This window comes from Sparus aurata, chromosome 5 (genome assembly GCF_900880675.1).
Source record: "Sparus aurata chromosome 5, fSpaAur1.1, whole genome shotgun sequence".
NCBI classification, from domain to species: Eukaryota; Metazoa; Chordata; class Actinopteri; order Spariformes; family Sparidae; genus Sparus; species Sparus aurata.
In genome coordinates this window covers 16,948,134-16,974,361 of record NC_044191.1, presented here as the reverse complement: position 1 = coordinate 16,974,361, position 26,228 = coordinate 16,948,134, and the positions used below count along the sequence as shown (strand labels likewise).

The window sequence follows — 26,228 nt, the reverse complement described above, 5'->3', positions numbered from 1 at the left end:
ACAGCTAGTCGATTCTGTGACAGGCACAATGCAAAGTAACGCACAGCCGACTTTCTGACAGCACTCTGCCTATATGCTCACTATGTGTGTGTGTGTGTGTGTGTGTGTGTGTGTGTGTGTGTGTATATGTGTGTGTGTGTGTGGTTTATGCAGAGCTGAAGTGAAGCCTCCTGACAGTCTGTGAGAATCTTTTTCGGTCTCAGCACTCTGATTATCACTTTGAGGTTCTGACAGACCCACTCGTTGGACAGAAAAATGCAGCTGGATGCGACGCACATGTCGCAGAAGATTAAAGTGATGGAGGACAGGTGTCAGGACAGGTAGGCAGCTAAGGACGGGCTGCCTACAGGTGAAAATGTGATTTTCTGCAATTACAGACGTGTAACAATATCCAAGAGTGAACAATTGTCCGTAATGTTCAGTTTTGGTATTACGGAGGTCAAACCGCTCAACAAACGCCTCTGAGCCACATCAGCAATCAGAGTTTAATACGAGCAGAGCTTCTGCAGCGACACAAGTACCAAATATCAACTTGTTTTTATCTTGTGCACAGGACAAAGATTTGTGTCAACACTGATCATCTCATCACATAATCTTGTTTTGTATTTGATCTACAAAAATATGTGAATAATATCTGGAAGCATGAGTTTTAATTTCAAGAATCAAGGAAATATTTAAAGTGCTGTCCACTGAGAACTTACAACAATTAATGTAAAATAACAATTGGACAGAATTATTGACCGTCACTTGCTTAAATAATGAATACTACACTAAAAGCAGACAATGTATGATAATTATAATAGCTATTTTCATATAGACTCTCATGAGACACATACTTAAAGGTGCACTATGTACTTCTGGGGAGATCTTTACTGAATCTTTTTTTTTTTCTGACTAACTAAATGAACAAGCTCTTCGTTGTCATGACTGAATAAACAAACTTAAAGGACAACACAGTTGTTTATATGTGGTGGACCCCGCCATCTTTCTAGCTTCAAACACCTTATTTTCCCCTGAGAACAGCTTGTTTATTCAGTTATGGAAAAGATGAATATTTCTGAGTTTGTATGATTACCTCATTGGTATTGTAAATATTAGATTTCTTCTCTCAATCTACATAGTGCCACGTTAAAAAGTAATTACAAGTAACTAAAATTATAAAATACATCTCTGAAGACCAGGTGGTAAATTCAAATAATAATAATAATAATAATAATAATAATAATAATAACAAAACTGAGCAGAACAATACATAATATAACATTATTGGAGTAATGATAATATTTATTTCAGATTAGTTTTTAGACTTGCCTTTCAGATTGAACGTCTTAAAAATGTGTTTTTCTTAATCTAAAGTAATCCTCTGCCTACATTTTCACCAGAAATTGAGTTAAAGTGATCTGTGACCCCCGTTTAAAATAAAATTAAAACCCAGTCCAGCCGTGGATGAGATACATTCCTTTATTGTAATTAAAGTTCTCAAACATCTGCTCTGCTGCGCTGCAGGAATGTCACGTCAAAACCAAAAGAGTTTAAAAAATCTGCTCAGATAAAGCATTTCATCATCTGTGAAAATGGAAAAAAAAAAAAAAATTAAATCAACCAAAATTCTCAACAATTGCACATCATTAAGCGCCAAACAAATGCAGGATAGAACATGGAATAAAATACAAAAGGTAGCAACCAACACAGTGTAATATGATTTAAGACTGATGAGTAGACGGCTTGAGGGCTAAAAAAAAATAGATTCCAGTTTTAATTTCAACTTTAACAAAAGATGAAAAATGTACGATCTGTAGCTTGTCTGATTCAAGACATTGGATTTTTTTCCTTTAATAATAAAGTGTGTTTTAAATTCAACAAAATAAAATCAAGAAAACTCTTTGCAGTTAAATATTTACGACTGCAGCCCTCACACTGATCAACAAGAAGAGAAACAGCCAGTTAAATTAACCCTCACGGTCTGAAGCTGCTCTCTGGACGGACACACACTCTGTCACCTGACGCTCACTTCCTCAACACCTGAAACTACTCCGACACTCTGACATTTTGGCTTCAGTCCGGTTTGCGTCAACAGGAGATTCTTCAACTGCAAAACAGCCTGTTAGCACTGCAAACTGCTGAAATCTGAAAATGCTGAATATGCTAACATGCCGTTTGAATTCTTCATTTCCTGCTAAAGTTAATAAGCCAAAATTCAAAACATCAAAGTCTCCTCTTTGAGGACTACGGACAGGAGGAAGAATAACACTGAGGTTCTGTTCACACCGCTTGACTGAGTTCTGGAAGCTGCTCTCTTCTGCTGACATAAAAGTGGTTCTAATTGAGTATCAGACTTGTTGTGGTTTTCACATTTTGACCGTTTTTAACATATTTACAATACCTCCACAAAGGAAAGTTTTACATTCAGGATCATGTACATTAAAGTGAAGTTACATGACAAACAGAGTTTAATCGTATTAACTTTTGGTATTTATCAAGCTCTTCCTGTAAGAAGAGAGCTCTTAAAATCATAGAAGTGTGTGTCTTCTAGGTATGGAAATGTTCATCATAAAGCAGCGGTGAACAGAACCATGAAGTGAGATTCTTTGTTTTCCACTCTGTTGTCTAAAGAGGGCAGAAACAAAAAAATGTTGCCTTCACTCACGATCATACAGCAACAAATACATTGGCTTTTGTTTTAAAAGGCATGAGGAAAAGGTGAAGGTGTTGAACAGGTGACAGGAAGAACAAGACACAAAATAGCAAAGGATGCAGTGAGTTGTTGATCATCACTGACTCTGGATCAATTTCACAGCTCACGTTCCAAACTCCAAAATTAAACCACAGATATTTTGACAAAAAAAAAGGGTTGTCTTGGGGGATTTTAGTGCAGAAAAGTTCCCATTTTTACCTGCCACTCTGTTAGCATAACAGCTGATAGTTCTCGATAAAGGGGAAAAAAAATCCTCTGATGTAGAAATGTTGTTTACTGATCGTATTCAACAGCTAGTAATCCTGCATCGAAAAACAGCTGAAAACACTTTATATTTCATTGGAAAAAGTCAAAGGTTTCACAGCCGCCTTAGAAGAGAAGTCAACAACAATTCCCAGAGAACCCTGCATCAAGACATATCCAACAAACGTTCAATCAGAAAACACCAGATTCTGTTGCCAGGCGGTAAAGGGTAGGGTGAAGTAAAGAGGTTTAGAATTTTCTGAATATGCAACAACTTGACAGCTTTTCTAACCTGTCTAGAGAAACTGCCACAGAGGTTCATGGGTACTGTAGTATTTAGGGACAATGTACGGAAACTTCAGTCAAGAAGTCAAGAATGATTAATATCTTCATGGTAAGTCAAAACGGCTATGATGAAAGTAAGTACCGTAAGCGTTACATCATTTGGCTTTTGCTGACACTTTAATTTGATCATTCGAAACTTTCCATTGTTTTCTTTTTAGTTTTTATGGTGGGAATGTGCTTCCACACAACCAAATACTGAACTGGATTTCTGCCACTGTTGAGGATCACCAGGATTTCTCCTTAAAAATAGCTCAAATGCAACTTTGCAGAATCAGATTCCTCCACCCAGTTCTCGATTCACCCATCAACTCGCGTATGGTGAGGAAATAAATTAGCAAGGTGCTCCAGTTGTAAAACATGACACCATATTAGTGGAGAGCCATCACATGGGTCATAGCTCATGATGCAGTCATGTCATATGGGATAATGAGCATGTGGTTTAAAAATCACACTCACTGCAGATTTCAGATTATAAATCTTTTATATATATATATATATATATATATATATATATATATATATATATATATATATATATATATATATATATATATATAGATAGAAATCCCACATGAGAGCTCAGATTTGGAGCAATTTGGGGTGAAAATATGTCATTTCAACTGTGAAAGCAACAATCAAGAGAATATAAAGACTCTGACAGGACATGAACGCAACACTGACTTCAGAAGAAAGGAAAACGACGACTAAAAAAAGATGGTGAGCTGTTTCGTTGTTGATTTTTTTTAAATGCAGGAAAGTTCAGACACTCCGAACTGATACGTGCCTCCCTTCTCTTCGTCACTCTGAGCATAAACAGGAGGATGAGGGTGAGGCGGGAGGACAGGTGCATTATGGGTAGAGTAGTTTGACCGGAACCAGTCAGGACTGTCTGTTGTGTATGTGTGGCTTCTATGAGATGGCCTTGGCTTCAGGTAAGAAGGCCTCCCAGTATTTTATCAGCTGTAGTAGAAAAAGAAAAAGGATTCACTTTTTTTCATACATTTCTATAGTTTAAAGTTTTATATGTAAACAAGCAAACACAAAACGTAAATGTGATTAAATGTGGTAAAATACAAATTAGAAGAATTGCATCATCTATTGACGACCACAGGACAGCCGACATATGTCGCACAGGTTGCTCACAAATGAAAACAAACACAGTATACATTATGCCCAGTGTATTATTTTACACTACGTACGAATACTCTATATGTTAATCTAATCTGAAAATAGAAAAAAATGGCCCCTCAATTATGACAATTTCTATTTACATCTGATTTACATTTTTATTTTGTCATAAATCACACACAGACACAAAATTAAGTTCAATTTAATTTAAAGATTAGATTTAAATATCAGCAGTGATAGACTTCTGTGCATTTTTTGTGATTTTTGTCATTTGATTTTACACAAGTTCACATTAAATTATTCGCTAATAATAATAATAATAATAATAATAATAACATTAATATTAGTAATAATGATAATAACAATATTTGTAATAATAATGTATAAGTCTTTACCTGCTGTTGTGTCTGAACCAGTGACTCCAGATATTTGATAATGATCGTTTTAAAGTCCTTCACTCTCTCTTTCTGTTAAAAAAAACAAAACAGGAACAAAGGATGAAAGCCCAACACATCGTTTCTGAATATATAGAGAATTTAAAGCTTTAGCTCACATTAACAGAAGAACTGTCATTTATCTGTCCTTCTCATTCTATCCATTCTATACACCTATCCATTCATCCATTCATTTATACATACATCTATCTGCCAAATCCTCTCACCTCAAACCTGCTGACTTCCTTGCGAATAGTTTTGGAGATTTGTTCAAAGTCTCTCTCGCCCTGCTGGACCTTACCCTCCAACTGCAAAACACACACACACACACACACACACACACACACACACACACACACACACACACACACACACACAGACAGACGAAAAGGTAGGAAACATTTATGATTTTGTTAAAATCAGCATTTTGCTTCCCCACTTCAGGCCAGGAACTTTGTTGGCCTGTTTGGATGATTTGAGGAATAAATTCTCAGCATCAGATTTTACAGATGTTGGACTTTTAAGTATCAGTTTAGCCAAATGGCAGCAACAGTGGAGAACACCAACTGTCCACAGTGTATGACTCTACTGATGATTGCCCGACTGATAGTGGATTTTCAAGGCTGATACCATCTTTTACAACAGTGGTAAATAGACTGTTGAAAATCTATTACATAGTTTGAATGAACTGCTTTAACTTGTACCTATTGCCATGTCTGGCTGAACAGTGTCGATACGTGTGGTTTAGATGAAGACTGTTAACTTAAGTTATTGTTATTTACCGTATTAACACATTAACCGCTGGTTAAATGAGCTTTTAAAAGGCTGAAATAATGATGGAATTGGATTAGATTAATTCACTGGTTAAATGAGTTTTTCATGGATACAGACTAAAGAACTCGGCTCTATGAGCCACGTGGATGCAAATCAACACTTTGTTGAACTAGGTGATCTAAGCTGTCACATGAAAGGGTTTGTCTTCAGTTTCAAGCTCAAATTTGGGACCTAGAATGAAGACTTTAGTGCTTATGTCCAGAAAAACACTTTCAGAATGTAGTTCCAAAAGGCAGATTTTGAGAGGATCCGACCTACTCTGACAAACTAATTCATGTGACTGTTTGACAGCAGGACAAACAAAAAAAACAAACAAAAAAACAATGGTGCAAAGCAGGCAGTCAAGCAGGTGGAGACAGAGCTGCAGACAGACAGACGGACACACAGACAGACAGACGGGGCAGGTCCTACCTCCTCAATCTCCTGGTTGCAGGAAGGCATGGCAGGGAAAATGCAACAAAATTTAAGAGGCAGGAAAAAATGTTCAGAGCTTCCAAAATCATAGAGGAAGATCCGGAGACATGAGCAAACAAAATCACCAACCAAAAGGAAAAAGTTCTCCCTGAGACACTCGAATACTGAAGATGAAACAAGCTGGTTTAAGCCTGAGATAAAGTGTTTTGATTTGTAAAGCCACCAGAGCTGAAAACATTTAACACAAGAACATATGTTCAGTTCAAACCTGAGCATTACAGTCCCAACATCAGGAGTGAGACGGCAGCAGGTTTACAGCAGCAGTGCGTTGCAAACTCCAGCTGTTGTTTCTGTTTGGTGCCCACAGGGGGCAGTGTGGTTTAATAATCTGACAGACTCTAAACACACCACTGTGCTGTCGTCACTGAGTTGTACAAGTCTCATCTGCTTTGTGCAGAACTACAGCAGTAAATTAAGCTAATTATAACATTTTAATTTGCTGACTGCATATAAAACTAAGAAAATATAAGTCCGGCATCCAAATTTTACTTGAGTTAAAAGGACAAAAGCATTGGAATGAAAATATATTTAAAGTTAAACTACACATGATGCAGAATGGCACATTTCATAATCATATATCTTATATATTATTGCATTTCAATTAATGAATTAAAATTGATGAACTAATGTGTTCTGGGTAACTTGTGAATGGAGTGAAATGGAAAATATTTGGTGGAATAGATGTATAAAATAGCCCAAACAGACTTAAGTACACTGCTTGAGTAAATGTTACTCTCAACCAATACAGAGGATCATATTTTTTCTAGCTGAAGCTCATTTATAAAGAGGCAAGGAAACGATAGAGGAAATAAAACAGAACATACATGTTTATGTACAATAGGTGTGAGAGTGTGTATGTATGAACGCATGCAAGCATATATTTACAGTATATGTATGTGTGAATACTTATTAAAAATGAATCTATTAGAAAATATATTCAATGTTCGCACCTATGTTGTTTTACATTTTTCTTCTAAATAACTAACGGACTCCGACTCAAACGTTTTTTGTTGTTGTGAGGATAACAGAAATGTTTGTCTGAAAAAGGAAAAGGAAAGTTACATGACACCAACGTCAGCAAGGCAGCAGGAAAGAAGAACGCAAAACAATTTTAGGAGGAGGATGTTCCCAGATTATACTCCCTCTGTTGCCAATTTTCTACAAAAAGAATCCTCTGTAGTTGAAGCGTTCATGTGCGCAGAGTCACTCTTTTCCTCCAGATCATTGACTGTAAATGTATTTACAGTGTGAGGCGGTCTGATCTCTGGCATTAATCTGTTGTCTGCAGCAGCTGTTCACCAGGTTTTCCAGCAGTAGCGGCAGCAGCTTGAAGTAAAACTCTTTTCTCTTTTTTTGACTTCAGAAAAAGGTGCTGTGTGTTTTCTGTTGGCTGTTGTCAAGGCGTGAACCAAAAACCCGACTCCTGACAGGCGGCAAAACTCATGTCGGCTCCAAATAAATGTTGGTTGTAACTCTACTGCGATCTGGCCTCGTCTGCAGCTTCTGACAGCCTCCCCCACCTCCCCTAAAACTCACCCGTGCTCCTCCCGACACCCTGCATCTGACAGCTACTCTGCTCTAATACCAGACCCCCAACCATGCCAACTGTGTGTGTGTGTGTGTGTGTTGTACCCTGACAGAGAGGATTTGTGTGGTGACAGCTTCAACAGATGCTCTAATAAAGTACTTTTCTACTCTCTCCTGCTCTTGTTTGTCGTACTGACTTCATGTGAAGCCTGCAGACTGAGAGAAAAGATTTATACGCCAAAGAAAAAAAAAAGAAACTTTTCACATGACTGAACTGTGGAGGTGCGCTCGTTTTAGCTGACTGGACACAACAACAGCCTCAGAGTGAGGAGTTATTTCTGGGAGTAATGTTTCACCCGATGAAGTGAAAAAGTAGATTTTGAACCATACGGCTTATAAACATATATATTATCATACTCATTATATTGTTTACATTAACAAGTGCACCTAGTATTTCACATGAAGGGTTGAAGAAGTTCGAGGACGGAAAAATAACATTCATCATTACACGTCAAAGGAAAAACCTGAAACATAAAGATTTAAAGAGGCACTATGTAGTTTAGGAGAAGAAATTTAGACTCTGAAATGTAGTATTTACAATTTAATGAGGTAATAGTTTCAAACTCAGAAATATTTATCTTTGCCATAACTGAAACACAAGCTGTTCTTAAAGGAAAATAAGGTCACCAGAACACAGCGTGAAAGCTAGAAAGGTGGCAGGGTCCACCAAATGTAAACAAATTTAACCAGTCGGAAACTGTGTTGTCATTTTTAGTTTGTTTAGGAATTTAAAAAAGATCAGTCTTTCTCCTCTGATGAAAATGTCTTCCCCAAAACTACATAGTGCACCTTTAACGTGGTTCGGTGCCACATTTGGGTGCTCACACTCCAGACATGATAATTCTGTTGGAGAGATGTTTCTGTCAACGTTATGAATGTAACACCAATTTAACCTCTCTTTTAGACGACTTTTTAACGACTCCTCAGGAAAATATCTGGCTTTTTAACCACTAAACGCTTCACTATTACAACTCTTACACCGAAAGCAGCATTTAAGTGGAGGTTCTCTAAACATTGGTAAACACGTTAAAAACAGGCATTTGACTCCCTTCCCACTGCCAGGAGACAAGTCTGTTTTCCTTTACAATTGCACTGGAAAAACAGAGCAGTAGAAAGCAACAGATCAAAAGTTTCATCGCTCTACATCCAGAAGCTTTGGAGACGGATGGAAAAGTATTAAAAAGGCAGCGGAACTTAAATTCACTGTACATCATGACACGCTGCCTGACAAGGGGCGGACACTAGCGTGTACACCCAGGTGTTGTGTTTCCATCACAGCATCAGGTATGAGCAGTGAGAGTCAATCAGAATAGTAAATTTGTAGGCCAGACAGTTTAACAATAATCTGAGACTCATTATAAAGATTTCTGAAGTTCCAAATTCATCTGATCATTCTCTGAAGGTTCATCACTCCCAGAGACACTTTTCACATTGTCTGATTATTTTCCATTGTCTTTAAAGGCATCATTATTTGTAAAATAAATTGCCATTATCAACACTGGGAATAGACACATTAAGTTGTATTTAGTCTATAAATTAACATTTGAGCGTGAATTCTGAACTTACTCTATCCTAAATCTTGACTTGGAGGGTTTTAAATTACAGCCTGTGCAAACCACAAACAGCCTGTTATCACAATGTTGTTGTCAGTCTCTCTCTATGTAAACACTGGACTGAACACGTCTATCACTGTGGTCTCAAGGTGAATTTCTTTTCTTGTATTAGGATGTACCTGTTGCTTGCTCTGTGTGTTCTATCTCTGTGCTCTTAATTGGCATCATCTAATCTTTACTAACATTTCCTTGTTTATTATACCTATATCATGAACGTTAGAATCGTGAAGTTTTTATCTTTTTTCAGTGTGACTCTCATTTTTAAAAAGTAACATGTTGTTGTCATCATTTATTATGTATGTGTTATTATGCCTGTCTGTGGCAGGTTATTTGACTGCTTAGGTTTTGAAAATTAGTTTAAAATCTGAACCAAAGATGACTGCTCCGGTCTATATTCATCCATTTATCTTTCTCCCTCCATCCCTCCCTCCCTCCATCTGTCCGTCCGTCCGTCAGTCCGTCCGTCCGTCCGTCCGTCCGTCCGTCCGTCTCACCTCTTTGATCTCGTCTTTGGCCTGCTGCAGTTTGTCTGGTTTGTTGGTGAACTGCAGTTTGGCTTCAGCTTCTCGTTTCTTCTGCAGGAGCAACTGACTGTCCTGCCACTTCTGCCACGTCTTCATACGGTGGTCAAACACACCCTGCGCACAAACATACACACACAACTGTTAAACAAACACAAACCTCTGCAGGGGTTATTAATAGTACAAACAATTGTTAAGCATCATAGAAGACCCTGAGGACCATGATTGAAGAACATTAAAACTGAATTCTACTCTACTCTAGTTCTCTCTACTCTGTCACATCCTGTCTCCTTCCTACCTGGTTGCAGGTGTTTTGTGTCCAGAAGCTCAGACGGCAGGTTGGATCAGCAATTCAGAGGAACACAGTCATAGTTATTACTGGTTTTAACTTCACTGTCCTAAATAAAACCTAATTTACTCTACAGAGGGAGTCAGACGTTAACAACACCAGGTTAAAGGCTCAGTAGGCTCAGAAGCAGAATCTACCAGCTGACCCGGTCATACCTTGACGGCGGTGATGAGGCGGACGTAGTCGCCCAGCAGCTCGGAGAAGAGGTAGAAGTCTGCGTTGGCCTGGTCCTGGTGCAGCTGGTCGATCTTCTCCTCCACTTCGGCCAGCTGGGACAGTGCTCGGGACAGAGCCGTGTGGTCCTCGCTGTTCCCCAACATGGCCGCCGACTTGGCGAACTGTGCCGTGTTCACTGACAGCTCTGGAGAGGAGACGACAGGAGGAATTCAAGAGTCTGGTGCTAAAAAGGGGGATGCAGCTCAAGTCACAGCTTGTGTTGAGTAACACATTCACAGACATTTACAACGGTACAGTGATAACATCTACCTCAGAATGGAAGGCATCATACCTTTCCTGTGACAGACCAGAGACTCCACACTAGCATGAAGTTTTCTCAGCTGAACATCCAGATTCTCAAAATGTTGCTGCTTCTCCTCAAACCACTGAGAAACACACACACACACACACACACACACACGCACAGAGGTATCAGAAGGGCTGTCAAATAATTGGTAACCTTTGAACTGTCCTCCTCTCCAACCCTCCCTCACTCACAGCGTCTGACTCATTCATCTTTATGGTCATCTTGTTGACGGCGTCTGCAGCCTTGTTGACCATCCGGAGAAGTCCGGCGCTGCTCAGAGCCTGAGTGCTGACCGCCCGCGGCAACTGGACAACAAACAAACAAACAAGCAGGATGAGTGATTAAAATGGGGAACACACAGGCTTTGATATCCATTTTTTTAAATTCTCTTTTTTATTTATATTATAAAGTGTGGTGTCCCACAAGGGTCCATATTGGGACCCCTGTTGTTTTTGATATATGTTAATGATCTTGTAAATGCATCAAGTTTATTGTCGCCTATTGTTTTCGCTGATGATACAAACCTCCTTGTCACTGACAAGAATTTTGATTCCCTTATTGCTAAAGCTAATACTGGACTTTTCCAATTTTCTTATGGGTTTAAGTTAAATAAGTTATCATTGAATGTCAAAAAGTCAAACTTCATTATTTTCAGAAATAAAACCAAGAATTACAATGCAGATAAAGCTAAAATCTATATCAATGATAGCGTACTTGCACAAGTTTCATCAGCGAAGTTCTTGGGCATCTACATTGATGAAAAACTTTGCTTTAAGAATCATTGTGAATTTGTTTGTAAAAAGGTTTCAAAATCTTTAGGCATTATAAAAAGGGTAAAACAACATTTGAAAAAAAGTACACTTCTAACCTTGTATTACAGTTTAATCTATTCTCATATCTCATACTGCAATATAATTTGGGCCAGCACCTACTCTTCTTATTTACAAGCAATTCATAGATGTCAGAAATCCTTTGTAAGAATTGCCACCAACTCTTCTTATCTAGCCCCAACAAAACCACTATTTAAACAATTACAACTTCTTACAATTTATGAGGTGAACAAGTACCAAACAGGGGTTCTTATGTATGAAGTAATCTGCCTTCCTGCATCTTTACCTATTTTTTTTCCAAGCTATTTTGAGTTTAACTCACATTATCATACACATTCTACAAGAAGAAAGAATGATTTACATATTCCTTTCTGTAGGACCTCTGTAAATTCTCATTTGTCTATCAAGGTGCAGTGCTGTGGAATGATATAAAACATTTTTTAGAATCTAGTTTCTCTATAAATACATTTAAAACTAAGTTCAAACAATACCTACAGACCTAGTCACATCTTTGCATCATTGGGTTTTAATTGAAATGAATCTGCAATTTTATGGATATTTTGTTGTTTGTTGTTTGTTGTTTATTGTGTTTTTTTTTTCCCTTTTTTCTTTTTCTTTTCTTTTCTTTTTCTATTGATTGATTTGTTTTAGTGATTTTGTGTTGAGGGGGAGGATCTTATATAAGCCCTTTGGGTTTCTTTTCCTCTCCTGCACAATTATTTGTCTTTGTATTATCAAACAGAATTCTTGTTTTATCATTGTGCATATAAATAAATAAATAAATAAAAAGTCTTTCTTCTTTCATCTACTCTTAACTATTTTTTCACCTTTTGATTTCATGTAAATTCATTTCCATGGTTTCCCTGCTCTTTAAATGTTTAATGTCACATCCTCATCATCTTTTTTTGATTGGAAGTTTCTCTCTTTCGTCTCACATTTCTTTTGTCCGTTTATCTTGTTCCTTTTTCTCTGTACTTGTTTCTTTGGTTTCTTTCATCCCTTCATTTCTTCCTCTTTTGCTCTCAGTTTATCTCGTTTCAAATCTTCACTGTGTTTGTTTTATTTATTTGCTTTCTTGAATCACTTTCTCTTCTGTCCTTCTTTCACCTTCATGACTCTTCTTCTTTCCTTAAATTTTCACTTTCTTCTGTTGTCTGTTGTGTTCACTTTCTCTTGCTTCTTTCTCAATTGTGCTGCATCTTTCCTTCCATCCCTAACGCCATCACAGCTGTGGCCTTTTCTCTCCTCCCCTCTGATTGTAATGTCTCTCACGTTTTTGCTCCAATCAGATTTAATGTGGCCGCTTTATGTGCCGAGCAACTTTAACAGCCGCAAAAACCGACTCAGAACCCATCTTGTCACTCTGGAAACACCTGGACGTCCATCTGAAAATAGGCTCATTTTTCTTCATTTTGGAAAAGTTTACTTTTCCCCGGACATACAGGGTTTTACTCTGACGCCAGAGCAGATTTACCCCCCCAATCCCCTTCCTCCAATCTCATTTAACAGGAGCGGCAGCAGTCAGGGGACAGCTCGGTCCCCGGGGCCCTCACTGACGGTGGGACGAGGGTAAATGTGTGGAGGCGGGGGTTAAAAATAGCTTTCAATTGCAGCCTGGTCCCAATCCTGGCCCCCCTCCTCTGGTTGCGTTTCATTAAGCGGGCCGGACGGACCGACACGCTCGGTCAAGCGTCCGAGTGATTCATCTGTTAAATCGGTGACACGAGGCCATTTATTCTGGACTCAACAACTGCCGGCTCCTTTCCCAACATAATCCCACCAACGGTTAGGTGGGTGGCAGAGAAGGGTGATGAGGAGGAGGAGGAGGAGGAGAGGGAAGAGAGGGGAGTTTGAACCAACAAGACGAAATGTTACAGAGGATTTAGTCGGAGTGGACAATAAAGCGAGGAAACAGAAAACGCCGCAGGCTCTTAAACCCTGGGGCAGTTTTTAGAGGCTTGGCTCGCAGGCATAGACCCACTGGTTTGACCTTGTCGGGACATTTTTTGCTGCTTGTTGAGAAAAGAAGTGAAGAGATCAGAAAACTCAGGCAGAGTCTGAGGAGGCGGAGGGTTTTCTTCTTCTCTTAGGGATCAGTGATTTGTTTTTTGCACCATTTGAGGCCGGGGCTACGGCTGTCTATTTGAAAACGATCAGCTATTTGGCCAGTCAGTCTGTATGTCCAATACTTTGGTCCAGAGTGAGACATCTCAACACTACTGGTCAGATCACCAGGACATTATTGTGGTCATTAATGGTCCCCAGAGGACAGATCATTGATGACACCCTGACCTTTCCACTAGTGCCACCCTGTGTCTTCAGTGAGTGGAATCAGGACTGTGTTAAAAAAAAATCTTTAAAGAGGCTACAACCTCTGTCTTAAAGTGACAAAAACCCTGCAAATATGTCCACTTATTTTTTACCTGTCTGCATAATGTAGATATGGGTCATATACTTTGTGGCATTTCACAATCTTTTTTTTACCCCCGCAAAAAACAGAGAAAAACTAAAACATGACTGAAGCAGTTGTGCCAGAAAAATAAAATAACTGCACCACTAAGAAGCATATTTCAGAAATGTGTGACTCAGTACAACTAATGCAGCCACCCATCCTCTCTGCTGACACAGACTTTTAAGTAAATTATTTAGATATATCCCCCAACCCTAAGATGAAGATGCTGGTTAGTAAACATTCATTATAGCGTCCATATAGTTTTCCTCCTAACAAGATCCAGCTCAGAATTACTAAATTCTCATCTCTACTTCAGCGGAACAAAAATGTTAGTTAACAAATAAAGAACAAGTTTATTTCCCAGCTCACCTGAGCTGCTTTCACTGTAAACTGCATTTCATAAACTGTTCCGCCTTTTGTTTGTAGCGTGAAAACGTGTTCTAAGTTGTTGATGTTACAAAGCTGGACTGCACTTTGCAGGTTTTTTTGATTTTCTGCAGTGAAGCACTGATGAAGATGAAGTTTCTAACTGACCATGCAGACTGTAGTCACTTTTAAAGGCTGACTGGACTTTTAAAGTTTCTCATTGGCATTAAACAGGCGCACAGCTGTAAGAATTGCTCCTGAAAATAAATCACTCTCGTAGCAAGAAACAAGGAAGCACACAGATCTGACTGTCTGTTAACAACAGGTTTGTTGTGTCCTGCTTGAACACGCGATCAGATATATTCGTGTTCTTCGAGTAGAATGTGTAATTCTTCTTTTACCTCTGAGCTCTCCAGAAACTGCAGGACATCAGGATCCTTCAGCAGGATGGGATGCTTCACTGTTCTCATCAGATACCTGAAACACAACAAAAGCACTGATCAAAAATGGTGTCAAAAAAGTAACCTTCCTTAATACTGAGAGCTTCTCAGCTGTAATTAGAGAATCCAACATTTTGTTGTCTTCTAAAACACACAGTACAATCAGAAAATAAAGCGTATGGTGCAAAACCAATATCAAGTCCAATCAGACAAAAACGTTTTTCAGGAATTGAAAGTTATCCGATATCCGACCTTAATGAACAGTTTAAGTTAAGAAAGAAAAATTAAAAGTGTGTGTGTGTATGGGTGGGTGGGTGTGTGTCCATCAGCGTGGAGTTCTGCAGCTCTGAGCTCCATCAGCTGTCACTTGCTGACCTTCCTGTCAATCAAACACCATCACTAAAGGGCAGCAGAATGTCAGCCCCGCCCACCTCTCCCCCACCTTCTCAGTATTCAACACACACTCCTCCACACACGCAGATACGTGAGCATGTGTTGTGATAATGATGTATCTAATATTTGTGCTTTGACCTTTTGGCCTGTAAAGTTCTTGTCAAGTTGGTCTTAACCATGATGCATAGATACAGACGCATGCATTGTGAGAGCACTTAAAAAAAGAGCTTTTCAGAATCTGACAACAATTCTCAGATGTCAGAGTGTCCTTGAATGCACCACATAGGATGGATTTGAGGACTGCTCCTGCTCACAGTTCTATCACCACATGACTAATGACATAACGGTGACAAAATAAACGCATAAATAAAAGATAACTTCATGCTGATTGTGCTGGATTTTTCTGCACTAAACTGATTTAAAAAACATATGTACTTAAACCAACCATGGGCTGAGAGGAAGGAGATCAATCTAAAACAGGTGCTTGATTTGTTAAAATACAAATGTCGTTAGTTTCTGCTGACAAACTTTCAACCTGAACCTAAAGAATCGCCCGGCGCACCTAAAAAATCCTCCATTCTGAGCAGCAAAGAATCACACTGCAGCTGTACTTTCTGTATTTATGAGTTTCTTTTCATCGTACCTCTCAAGTGCCGACCTCCTCTTCTCCACAAACTCGTTGGACGACTGGTCCTCTTTCCCCACCTTCACCTTGGTCATCCCTGCAGACGAGGCGAAGCTCATTAACAACCAGGACGAGGAAAACAGTCACGACTAACCATGACACAAGCATCTGTACAACATGTCATCACTGAGTCTACAGAGCAAATTCCAATTAGACCGTACCAACTCTGTGTATCATGTTCACATTCATGTTGTTATTCATTATGTATTATGTACAGTTTTAAGTGTTTGACCCCTGGATTTACCTGAGTGACTCATACAAGCTCCTGAACCTGGTCTGGGAACAGTAATTTCCTGGACTACAGCGGAAGGAGCGTGCGACTGTGATCTTTACTTACCCACGATGCTTTTCTCTGGTGCTGGGGGGACGATGTAGCCTATGTGCAGGTACTTGGAGGCCAGTTTACTGTGCAGACCCAGGAAATCACTGAAACGCCTTTTTACTGAAAACTCATCGGTCTTAAACAGAGACAAGGAGGTCTGGAAGATAGATTGAAAGTGATACAGAGGGAGACAGAAGAGAGCAGTAAATAAAACTGAGGTCATGGTCGGGTTTTGTATGAAGAGTAACAATGTCTGAATGTTCACACTGATGCTTGGGATCCTTGGGATGAAGCGAGAAGGATCCCAAGGATGTATGCAGAATTTCTTTCTGACATCAATACAGTCTGACCTTAATAATGCAGTACATGAGAATTCATTTGCAGATCATTTTGTGCATTATTAATCTGAATCTGCAAGGTGACTACTAACCAACAATGTAAAAGAAATGTAGTGAAGTAACAAGTACTATTATGTCCCTCAGAAAAGTAGTGGAGCAGAGGTAGAAAGTTGAAAAAAAGAAGTAGAGTACAGTACTTAAGTAAATGTACCAAGTTGTTTTCCACCAGTCATTGTCTTTATCTCCAGTATCTGTTCACATGCATGCTAATTGTAGGTAGCCTGCTGACTCTGGCTGTGCTTTGTGCTCTTTAGTTCTATTCTTATTTTATCTCTTTCCTCGAATACAGTAGATGACACACACGAATGCATTAACAGAGTAGAGATGAATAAGATGAGACCATTTACTTAAAGGCAGCTGAATGCTAACAATAGCTAGCATACTATTGTTAGTGTTCAACTCAGACCACAGCTGAGTCTCACAAAGTCAAACTTGAATTGTGTCTGACGATGAAGAGCTGAGCCTGATGAAATGAATGAGATGTCCTAAAAAACAGCCGCTATACTATTCTGATTTAGCTAAACACGGCTTTTCCTCTGGTGTCACTCTCAGGAGAGCATGACCTGCTTTATTTAAGAACATTACAACCTAATGTGCCAGTTTTTTTTTTTTATTGTCACAGGAACCTATTCTTGTCGTCATGTGATTAACAGGGGAATGTTATGGTACAAGTTTTGCTTTTCTTGCTTTAGTTTGACAGACATGATGAATAGGATTGTTATCCACCTTACTCCTCGGTCCCATGATACCTTACACAAATTATGGGTGTGGCTTCCGTTGCATCCAGTGCATTAACCGGAGCCAGCGTTTTTCTCTGGTAACAGAACGCTAATCCTTATTTTTCAAGTGTTTGATACGGTGGAGCATTCATTCATGAAGATCTTGGTTGGCAACTTTAGCGAGTGAATACTACTAACACCGTTATTATTGCTCAGCCCACTCAGGTAATGCTTCTAGAGCCATCTGTGTGTGAGTTATAATGATACTTACACTTCACCCATAATCGTCTCCCCACAGACTTTCAGCGGATATCAATAACATCATGTGAGGGACATGAAAGCATACAGTTTAATATAAATCTCACCTTGGTTGTCACTTTGTAGGCCATGTACGCATTCATCCCATCACCTGGAACACACGCACACCACCGGCGTCATCATTGTTGTACACCAAGCAGTAAAATACACATTCATACATTAACATATGTGTTTCTTCACTATTTTAACAGCATTCATACTCTTAACAGACTAATACTAGATAAACCAATGCTTAAAACAGGAGCACACTCAGCTCAGATATCAAACTGGTTCAGCTGGTTAAATGTGTTTTCTTGCAGCAAATCCGCAGGTGTTTAAACAGTTTTGCTTACCGTCTTTGTGACCTTATTATGATTACATTAAGGGAGTGTCGAGTAAGCTGAGTAAAGAGCTACATGACCTACTGATTACAGAATGAAAGTCCTGTTCAGTTACCCCATATAATGGTGGCTAATAACTCTCAGGTCAGACTTCATATTTTTAGCTCCAGGCCACTAAATAATCAGTGTTGTTCGTCCTCGTCCAAAACTTTACACTGTGGTCTGCAATGACGCATTCGAGCCTGTAGGGGGCGTTAGCAGGGCTGAAGCGCTTCCCTGTTGTTACATCAGTAAACCATTAGTACTGTAATAAAGTGTGATGACTAACAGTATGACTGTGCAGACCGCTGGCCTCTGTCACTGCCTGCTCTGCATTTTACTTCATCCCTTTCAGTTTCTGCTGATGGCAGCTTTGACGGAGAAAAGCTGATGTAAAATATCACCTCTAACATGCCTATTATCTTCAGGGAGAGAGGACAAGAAGGGGGGGAGGGGGCTAATGGATAACGTAGTCTTAGTTTTGGAGAATAAGAGGCACTGACTTTTGTGAATATTCTGAAATTCAAGAAACTTCTTGTTGTTCTCGCATACTGCTGTAAAATATGAATTTCACTGGTATCAGAGGGACTAATTAATCTGAAATGAACCTCTCATCACTACAGAATAATTCAGGATATTCGAGGACTACAGAGGTGTGAAATCAGCGTGTACTCACCAACTTTCTCAGGGTCAGACACTGCTATGTGTATGTCGAATGAATCGCCGCCTTCCTCCTCCTCAATCTACAGAAAACAGGAATAAAACACTTCTGAAAAGGGTCTCTGCATGTTTTTTTCCACTTCATCAGGATTACAGGCATCAGATACACAACAAGGTGAAATATTAAATTATGGCTTTAGATAAAATACACTTTTAAAACAGAGGAACAGGACAACCAAGGTAGAAGAACAGGATGAGCAAAATCTTAAATAAAAGTAAAAAAAAATAGATACATAGACGTGTGAATATAACTTGGTGAGTGAGTGCAGTCACCTCGTCGAAGGAGGAGTGTGTGAACATGTCGTCGTGGGCGAGGCCGATGCGAGGGGTGATGACAGAGGTGGGAGGGGTGATGGGGGTGATGGCAGGTGACGGGCCGTCAGACAGCAGGACGTCTCTCTCTGGACTGTCCAACGAAACCTCCTCTGTGGCCTCTACAACAGGACAAACAGAGAGCGACACAGTGAGTGTGTGTGTGTGATACGGCAGATGTGCTTCTGTAGGTTTAATAAACAGATGTGATGCAGCTTTTCCTGCTCCACCTTTCCCCAAAATGTGCAGTGGGATGTAAATATTAGTTGTTGTGTCCAAGGCAGTTCTATAAATAGTTTTCTAATTAATAAAAAATAAAGCAACTTCTGATCAAAGCATATCAACTTCAGGGTTATAATAACAATGCCCAGCCAGCCCACCCACTCCCAGTTAAGCCCCCCTGTTCCAATTATAGATACGGCTGTGGTGTGTGTGTGTGTGTGTGTGTGTGTGTGTGTGTGTGTGTGTGTGTGTGTGTGTGTGTGTGTGTACCTGCGAACAGGTCCTCTGGATCATCATCAAACAAGGAATCCTGTTTGGGTCCATTTGAGTTGGTGCTGATGTCTTCAGCAGGTAGACTGGCTGGTCCTGACTGCACACACACACACACACACACACACACACACATAGTATAAAGAGTTAATCACACATAAAACGTAATCTTTGATAGATTCCCCGCACTATTAGTTAGAATTAAACATTCGACAGTAGCTGAACATGCACATTGTTGTTGAATTATTCTGCTCCGAGTGACTGAGCTGTATTATTACTCCGTCCCAGAAAAGCATCCTAACTTTCAGCCTTTTACAGCAGCGGAGGAGCAGAGTGGACGCAGAGAAGTGGCCACATCTGTACAGTAGCTGTGCAGACTCAACATATTCCACCGAAGAAGAAGGAAAAAGCTTCTAGCAGCTTGTTTCATCCATCCTGCTGAACCGCAGGACTTCCTGCCTGCCAGTGAGGAAACAGCCAGCTGCTCCACTGACACTGGAGGTAAAACTGATCGATCAGCAGCATGTGACATCGCAGCTCCTTCCAGGGAAGCAGACGCACACTTTCAGATCGGTAATGAGTGACTAACACTACATTAATGACATCAGAGGGAGTTACGTTTAATACTGAATTAGCAGCAGATTAAGTTTGAACAGTTGTCTGAAACCAGCAACCATGAAGCAGAGAGTCTGCGGGTTAAGTCATACAGAGACTTTGTGTTTGAGTGAATAAAGGTGCTACCTACAACATGTTCGCCCTGATAGCACCTGTGGAGGACACAATGGATGATATGCCTTTCCAGAACTACTGGCCACAAATCCATGAAATTTACTGATCACATTCATGCTTTAGTACTGGAAATAATGTAGAACACTGACATTTTATTTGAATGGAAAGGGTGGTGCACTGAGCAGCCTGCTGAAATGTGCAGCTGCCGCTACAGCACAGAATTAACAGATTAAATATCCTAACCATTTCGAGATATAATCAGAGATAATTTAATAGCAGTGATAAATACACATTTCTATAATTTAATGACAATCACATAGGGCTGGGCAATATATTGATATTTGATAGTTTTCGCGATATGAGACTATATATCATCTTAGTTTTTGGAGATCTTCATATTGCATCAGTGTCGTCTTTTGCTGGTTTTAAAAGTGGCACGAAAAAAGTTGAATAATGTTGCTGTAAAGACCTCACTGCTCAGCCCTACAATCACATACATACTTGTACATATCCGGGGCAGTAAAATCCTGTCTCATAGTGTTATAAACCTCTGTTCACTGTGTTTTCAGTAAGATGCAAGTTTCAGTTACTCAAACTGGACTTTCCCTGTCACCTCTCACGTAGCAACATGCCCTTATTGGCACAGCCACTTGTGTTTATTAACGCAGTGACCCCGGACAGATTGAATGTCAACCCTGATGCAAGAACAGCTGAAGCACAATAACTTCTGCTGAGGTTCCCTTCAGCAAGGCAGATGGGATAGATAAAAAAAAAAAGAAAAACAACAAGAGAAGAGGACTAAAACAGACACTCATACAACAACTTAAGGAACTCATTCAGTAGCAGTTGACAGTTGGTGGATCACATGTGCAGAGTGTCGCAACTTTATATTACACACACACACACACAGTTTTATGGACTGGAGCTTTTACGAACGTTTGTTGCGAGTTACGACATCAAAGGACTGAATTTTTAATTGACTGTAAATGTTTGTGATGACTCACTGAAGGCTGACCGAAGCTCTTCACAACAGACGCTTCTGAGTTTAGTGTACTTACAATGTGGAAATGTAAATAATCAACAATCAATATGAAAAAAAACACTTGTTAACAGCGGCATCAGTTCAAATGTACAAAGAGCGTTTTGGGGTTAAATTAGCCCTCAGGTGGAGCCTCTGAAACTGAACTTTTTAGGGGGTTTAAGCAGCCAGCAGGTGGGAAACTGACTGAAACCTGCGGCTTCAGAAGCATACTCAAAGCCCCATCGAGGAAGAGCGCGCTGGAGAGATTTTAGCTGACTGGATAGAAAGAGCAGAGGATGGAGGAGGACAGTGTGGAGGAAGAGAAGAGGAAATGAGTGATGATTACAAGGAGCTTCCTACCACCTTACTCAGCAGACACAGACAGAGGTCAGAGGAAATACCACACACACACACACACACACTAACACACACAGAGTCAGCCGGGCCTCCATTCAATAACGTTCAAACCTCTAACTGATCTAGATTCACCAAGAGTGAATCAATAAATACTCTGAACACATCATAGCCCTATTATCAACATTTAGGACACGCCGATTCTTTTAAATATCACATGATGAGCATTGTGAATGTTTTCCAGACCACTTAATATCAAACTGGGAATAGCTTCAACAACCAATCACTTCTGACCAAGCGTTCAACCAACCAACCACTCAGGACAGAGTCCAGGTCGGAAGTCAGACAGACACTGATGTCCCTGGAGCTGCTGGCATAGGCTGAACAATCCTCAGGAAATATGTGTGTGGAGAGGGAACATGAGGACACTACAGAGGAAGTTCATGTCAAAAAAAAAGGGGGAAAAAAAGGTGCACATGTAGTCGGGGCGCCCTGGTGGCCAATTTGAATCACAAATCCTCGCTTCCAGATCTAATTAATATCAGTCATGATGAACTAAAACTTGATGACTTGATCTGTCAGTTCAGCAGCAGCACAACCTCGAGCCTCCAAAGTGATCCTACCTCTCTGAAACAACTTCAGCGAGCTTATTTACTTGAAAGAAGAGCAGAGAACGATAATGAAGGCTTTCTCTGTGGAAAACATGTTTTCGTTCTTCAACCGACTGGATTCGGTAAGGGCCTACATACACCGAATAAACAATAAAGAACTACCAACAACAAGGCTGACTGTTGACCTCATGTTGCCTCAGCCAAAAAGCTGCACTTGAACACACTGCAACCTATAGCTGACAGCCAACTAGCTTGTGCAGATATAAATATAGATAAAGCAAAGTTTTTTTTCACACCACTCTTGCTAGTGTACATGATAAACTAGCAACTGAGTCTACACTGGTCACCGTGTAGACTCAGTTGACAGACAGAGATTCAGCTTCATATTCCTTCAAACTGAGACACTACAGGAGGAAACAGAAAGAGTCAGAGGTTGTTAAGCACGCCACTTAACCTCAGTCCACCTTAACATCCTTCATCTGTTTATTGGTCCTTCTGAAGCAGTGTGTCGACCATGAACACACACCCCAGCGTCATTCAGCTGCTCACAGGGGAAGTGGATGACTGACACACACAGCGCGCGCACACACGCGCACACAAACACACACACTGGTCATTGACGAGTGCTGTTGTGACACTCAAGGAAGACAATCATCACCAGGAATGAAATCCATAGTGCTGACACGACAAAAAGAGAAAAACAGCCCTGTGTGTGTGTGTGTGTGTGTGTGTGTGTGTGTGTGTGTGTGTGTGTGTGTGTGTGGGAGCCTGGCAAGCTTGTTTTTCTGAGCTGAAGTTATGACACACTCATGAAAGAAACTTTTCAAATAAGAAACTGTTTCAAACTGATGATCAAAAGATATTTCAGCAGACAGAAGCCTCCGTCCTGTTTTACTCTGTCTGCCCACTAAATTTCATAAAGGGTCAGTTCACCTAAATGAAAGACAGCAAAGAACAAGTAAAAAACGTTTTATAGAAATGCATTTAAGCAAAAGCTGTTGCAGGAGAGTGACGATGAAGGAACGGTTCTCAACTGCTCTCACATCAGGGTCCACGTTTCAGACCAGAACTATCCCTGCATTAAAGAGTGCTGCATTGATGGGTTAGGGTTTGTGCATGTATGTTGCGACATGCACCAACGAGACAATGAACGTCCAGTTTGTGCAACTTAGAACATTAAATACATGGCAAAACACTGCACAGAGGTTTACAAAGCTATGAGACAGGATTTAACTGCTCTGGAAAGTTATAATTATTATTTCATATATATATCCCCCTTCTACGTGATTGTCACGTAAACAGACAAATTAAGTATTTATCACTAGTGGTATCTAGCCATGCATAATACTTCTGGTTTAGATGCCAAAATATTTCTTCCTGTAATTTGGTGAGCTGACACACATACACACATACACACACTCACACACACTCACACATAAACCCTGTTGCTGAGATATTTTTCTGTAACTGTTTATTCCTATTCGGAAGCCAGACATAAATATGTTGGAAAAGAAACTGACAAAGTTTGAAATGACAAAGCCATCAAAGCTCAACTGAAAACAGTGTTTGATGAGGTAGCACTGATTTAAAGCAGAAACTGCAGCAGTGTTAAGGGGGGACGAAAGTCCTACTTCAGTCCTACAACTAGCATGGTTAGCTCATGGAAGTTAGCATGAGTGAAAATTAAAAATGACTGCAGTAGATACCATAACAGTGAAACATATACAGCACATGGTGCCCATACAGGGAAAATATTTGGTAACCCCAATGATTTTTTCCACAAAAAAGTTGAACAGCCTTTATGACAGTTCTTCGGTATAGAATCAAGCCAATTCTGAATTGAAAAAGCCTCCCTATCTTTTACCATTTTTAAAGCTACCAAAGCTGAACCACCATTTATATAATAAGTACCCCTAGACATTTGGCACGGCATGTTAGAAAACACTTATGAGATCAGAGTTAGACAAGTAGTGTTATAACTTCATGGCTGGCAGCAGCAACAGGGATGCCCATGTACAAATCTGTGACTGTGACACAGGAAGCCATGGCTAGCTTCTCATCTCCTTACAGAAGCCACTGTTCATTTCCTTTCAGCTATGAAGCAGAGCGGAAAACGCTGACGTCGGTCATTCGTGGAACAATCAGATGGATATTTTTCTGGAGGGAACTGAAGAACCTGCTGTCAAATGTGACATCCGATCAAATCTGCGACAGTACATTCTAAATTTGACGTGGGAGCTGACGCATTAAACCAGGTGCTGCTCCTTTCATTCTGCTTCAAACATAAATCTGTTTAATGTCAATCAACAGGAAAGACTTTTAGCTGTAGGTTTCGTTAGCAAAGGATTTCTCTGTAATCCACAACTACAATTTCTATAGGGTCTTATCTGCATGTAGTAACTCAGTTTACATCTGGAGAGATAGTTTTTTTTTTTTAATTCAGCATTCCTAACACTGTTATTCACTATTACACTACACACAGTGGAAAGAATCTGACCAGCAGATTGCTTGTTGTTTGGCTCTCATCTGTATGTAACCAGCCTGCTGCGGTGATAGATAAACAACTGGTGTTTTTCTGCCTTTGTCAAAGCAATGATGTAATTCATCTCTATGTTTGTATTACTAATTTCCTTTCTCTCTTTCTTTTTCTCTTTCTGTGTTCTGTCTTCCTGTCTTAACTCACCTTATACTGGACTTCCTCATGTCTGAATGTTGAGTGTTTGTCCAGTAATATTGTCTTCCTGAGTTTGCTTTTACTTGTTTGTCAAAGCACTTTGTAAACGTACATTTTAAAAGGTGCTGTATACAGAAAGTTTATTATTTATCATTATAATGAAACATAGACCCACAGTGCCAAGGACTCATCCTGCACTGACTATAGGCTGTAACTCAAATCCATCACAGCAAGCCTGCAAGGAAATCTACATTTGTGAAGCGTCAGTGTTCGGTTTTATAAACTTGGGTAATTCAACTCCATGGAAACTTGTTGTTGAATGAGTAAATGATGGAATTTAACTGTACAGCACTTGATATTTGACCACCTTGTGCTATTGTGAGTCCTTTCACTTCTAACAGTTTTAGAGTCGTCCTCAAAAGGTGTTAAAAAACTATCACGGTACCTGCTGGATTTTTTTCCCCTGTGGCTTCCACTATGCAATAATTCAGAAACACAAAAAAATATCACTGCTCACTGCAACTTCACTGTAATACAACTGTCTTTAAATGAAACACAACACAACAAGAAACTTTCATCTGCACTTTCTGTCGTTCCTCCGTGTTTTCCAGCCCGCCCTGAATGCATCACCCACACCTGTGTGACTGTCACCTGACGGCGAGCAAACACACCTATTTGGCGTCGCTCTCTGCGCAAATATGACCCTCCTCGGCTCCTGTAACTGTCGCCTTGAAGGCCACCGATAGTGTTGATATATGGAGCGTTTACAGCGTCTCCTCCGCTCTGTGATGACAGTGCACGGATGAATTAAACAGGAAGCTCCCACACGCACCAAACCCCATTCAAAAATCATCCGTTATAAAGCTCTTCTCACTGCCTGCTCCCCCTTCTCTAAGTTTCCATCTCCTGTCAGCTAGAAGCATCACGCCCTGCCTGCCTGCCTGCCTTGCCTGCCTGCCACAGCTCCCCTCGGCCTCCCTTTATCACCTCCTCCCTCTTCCTCACCTCCTGTGTGGCGGCCGGCTCCGGGAACAGGTCCTCCCCGTCCTCCAGCTCCTGGAAGTCGGTGCTCTCCGGTGGAGGGTCCCTGGCTGTGTCCGCCATGTTCGCGTCGTTCCCTGCGGTTGATGGTGATAGCAGCTAACAGCTAGCTAACAGACACACACATACACACCGACAAACAGAGAAAACAGTCGACTGACAGGGCGAGGGAGGGAGAGGAGGAGCGGGGAGTCAGGAGGTATTCCCAGCGCCGTCATGTGACTTACTGGACTGACTCCTGATGGG

The 26,228-nt window shown here is 40.3% G+C and overlaps 1 protein-coding gene across 2 annotated transcripts; it reads right to left on the bottom strand.

Moving 5' to 3' along the window:
* Positions 1–1,445: 1,445 nt before the first annotated feature.
* On the bottom strand, positions 1,446–26,226 carry snx2 (sorting nexin 2). Of its 2 annotated transcripts, XM_030416873.1 has the most exons (16): positions 25,947–26,226; positions 19,553–19,652; positions 19,022–19,182; positions 18,705–18,771; positions 17,717–17,760; positions 16,250–16,391; positions 15,871–15,949; positions 14,796–14,871; positions 10,938–11,051; positions 10,732–10,825; positions 10,379–10,584; positions 9,848–9,991; positions 6,091–6,102; positions 5,073–5,153; positions 4,807–4,878; positions 1,446–4,243 (listed from the first exon to the last, which is right to left on the bottom strand). In XM_030416873.1, the coding sequence occupies exons 1-16, from the start codon at positions 26,043–26,045 to the stop codon at positions 4,193–4,195; spliced, it is 1,542 nt and encodes a 513-aa protein (XP_030272733.1). In that variant the 5' UTR covers positions 26,046–26,226; the 3' UTR covers positions 1,446–4,192. The 2 variants fall into 2 exon arrangements, with proteins under 2 accessions (XP_030272733.1, XP_030272734.1); XM_030416874.1 differs by lacking the exon at positions 6,091–6,102 and having other exon boundaries at positions 25,947–26,225.
* Positions 26,227–26,228: the final 2 nt, after the last annotated feature.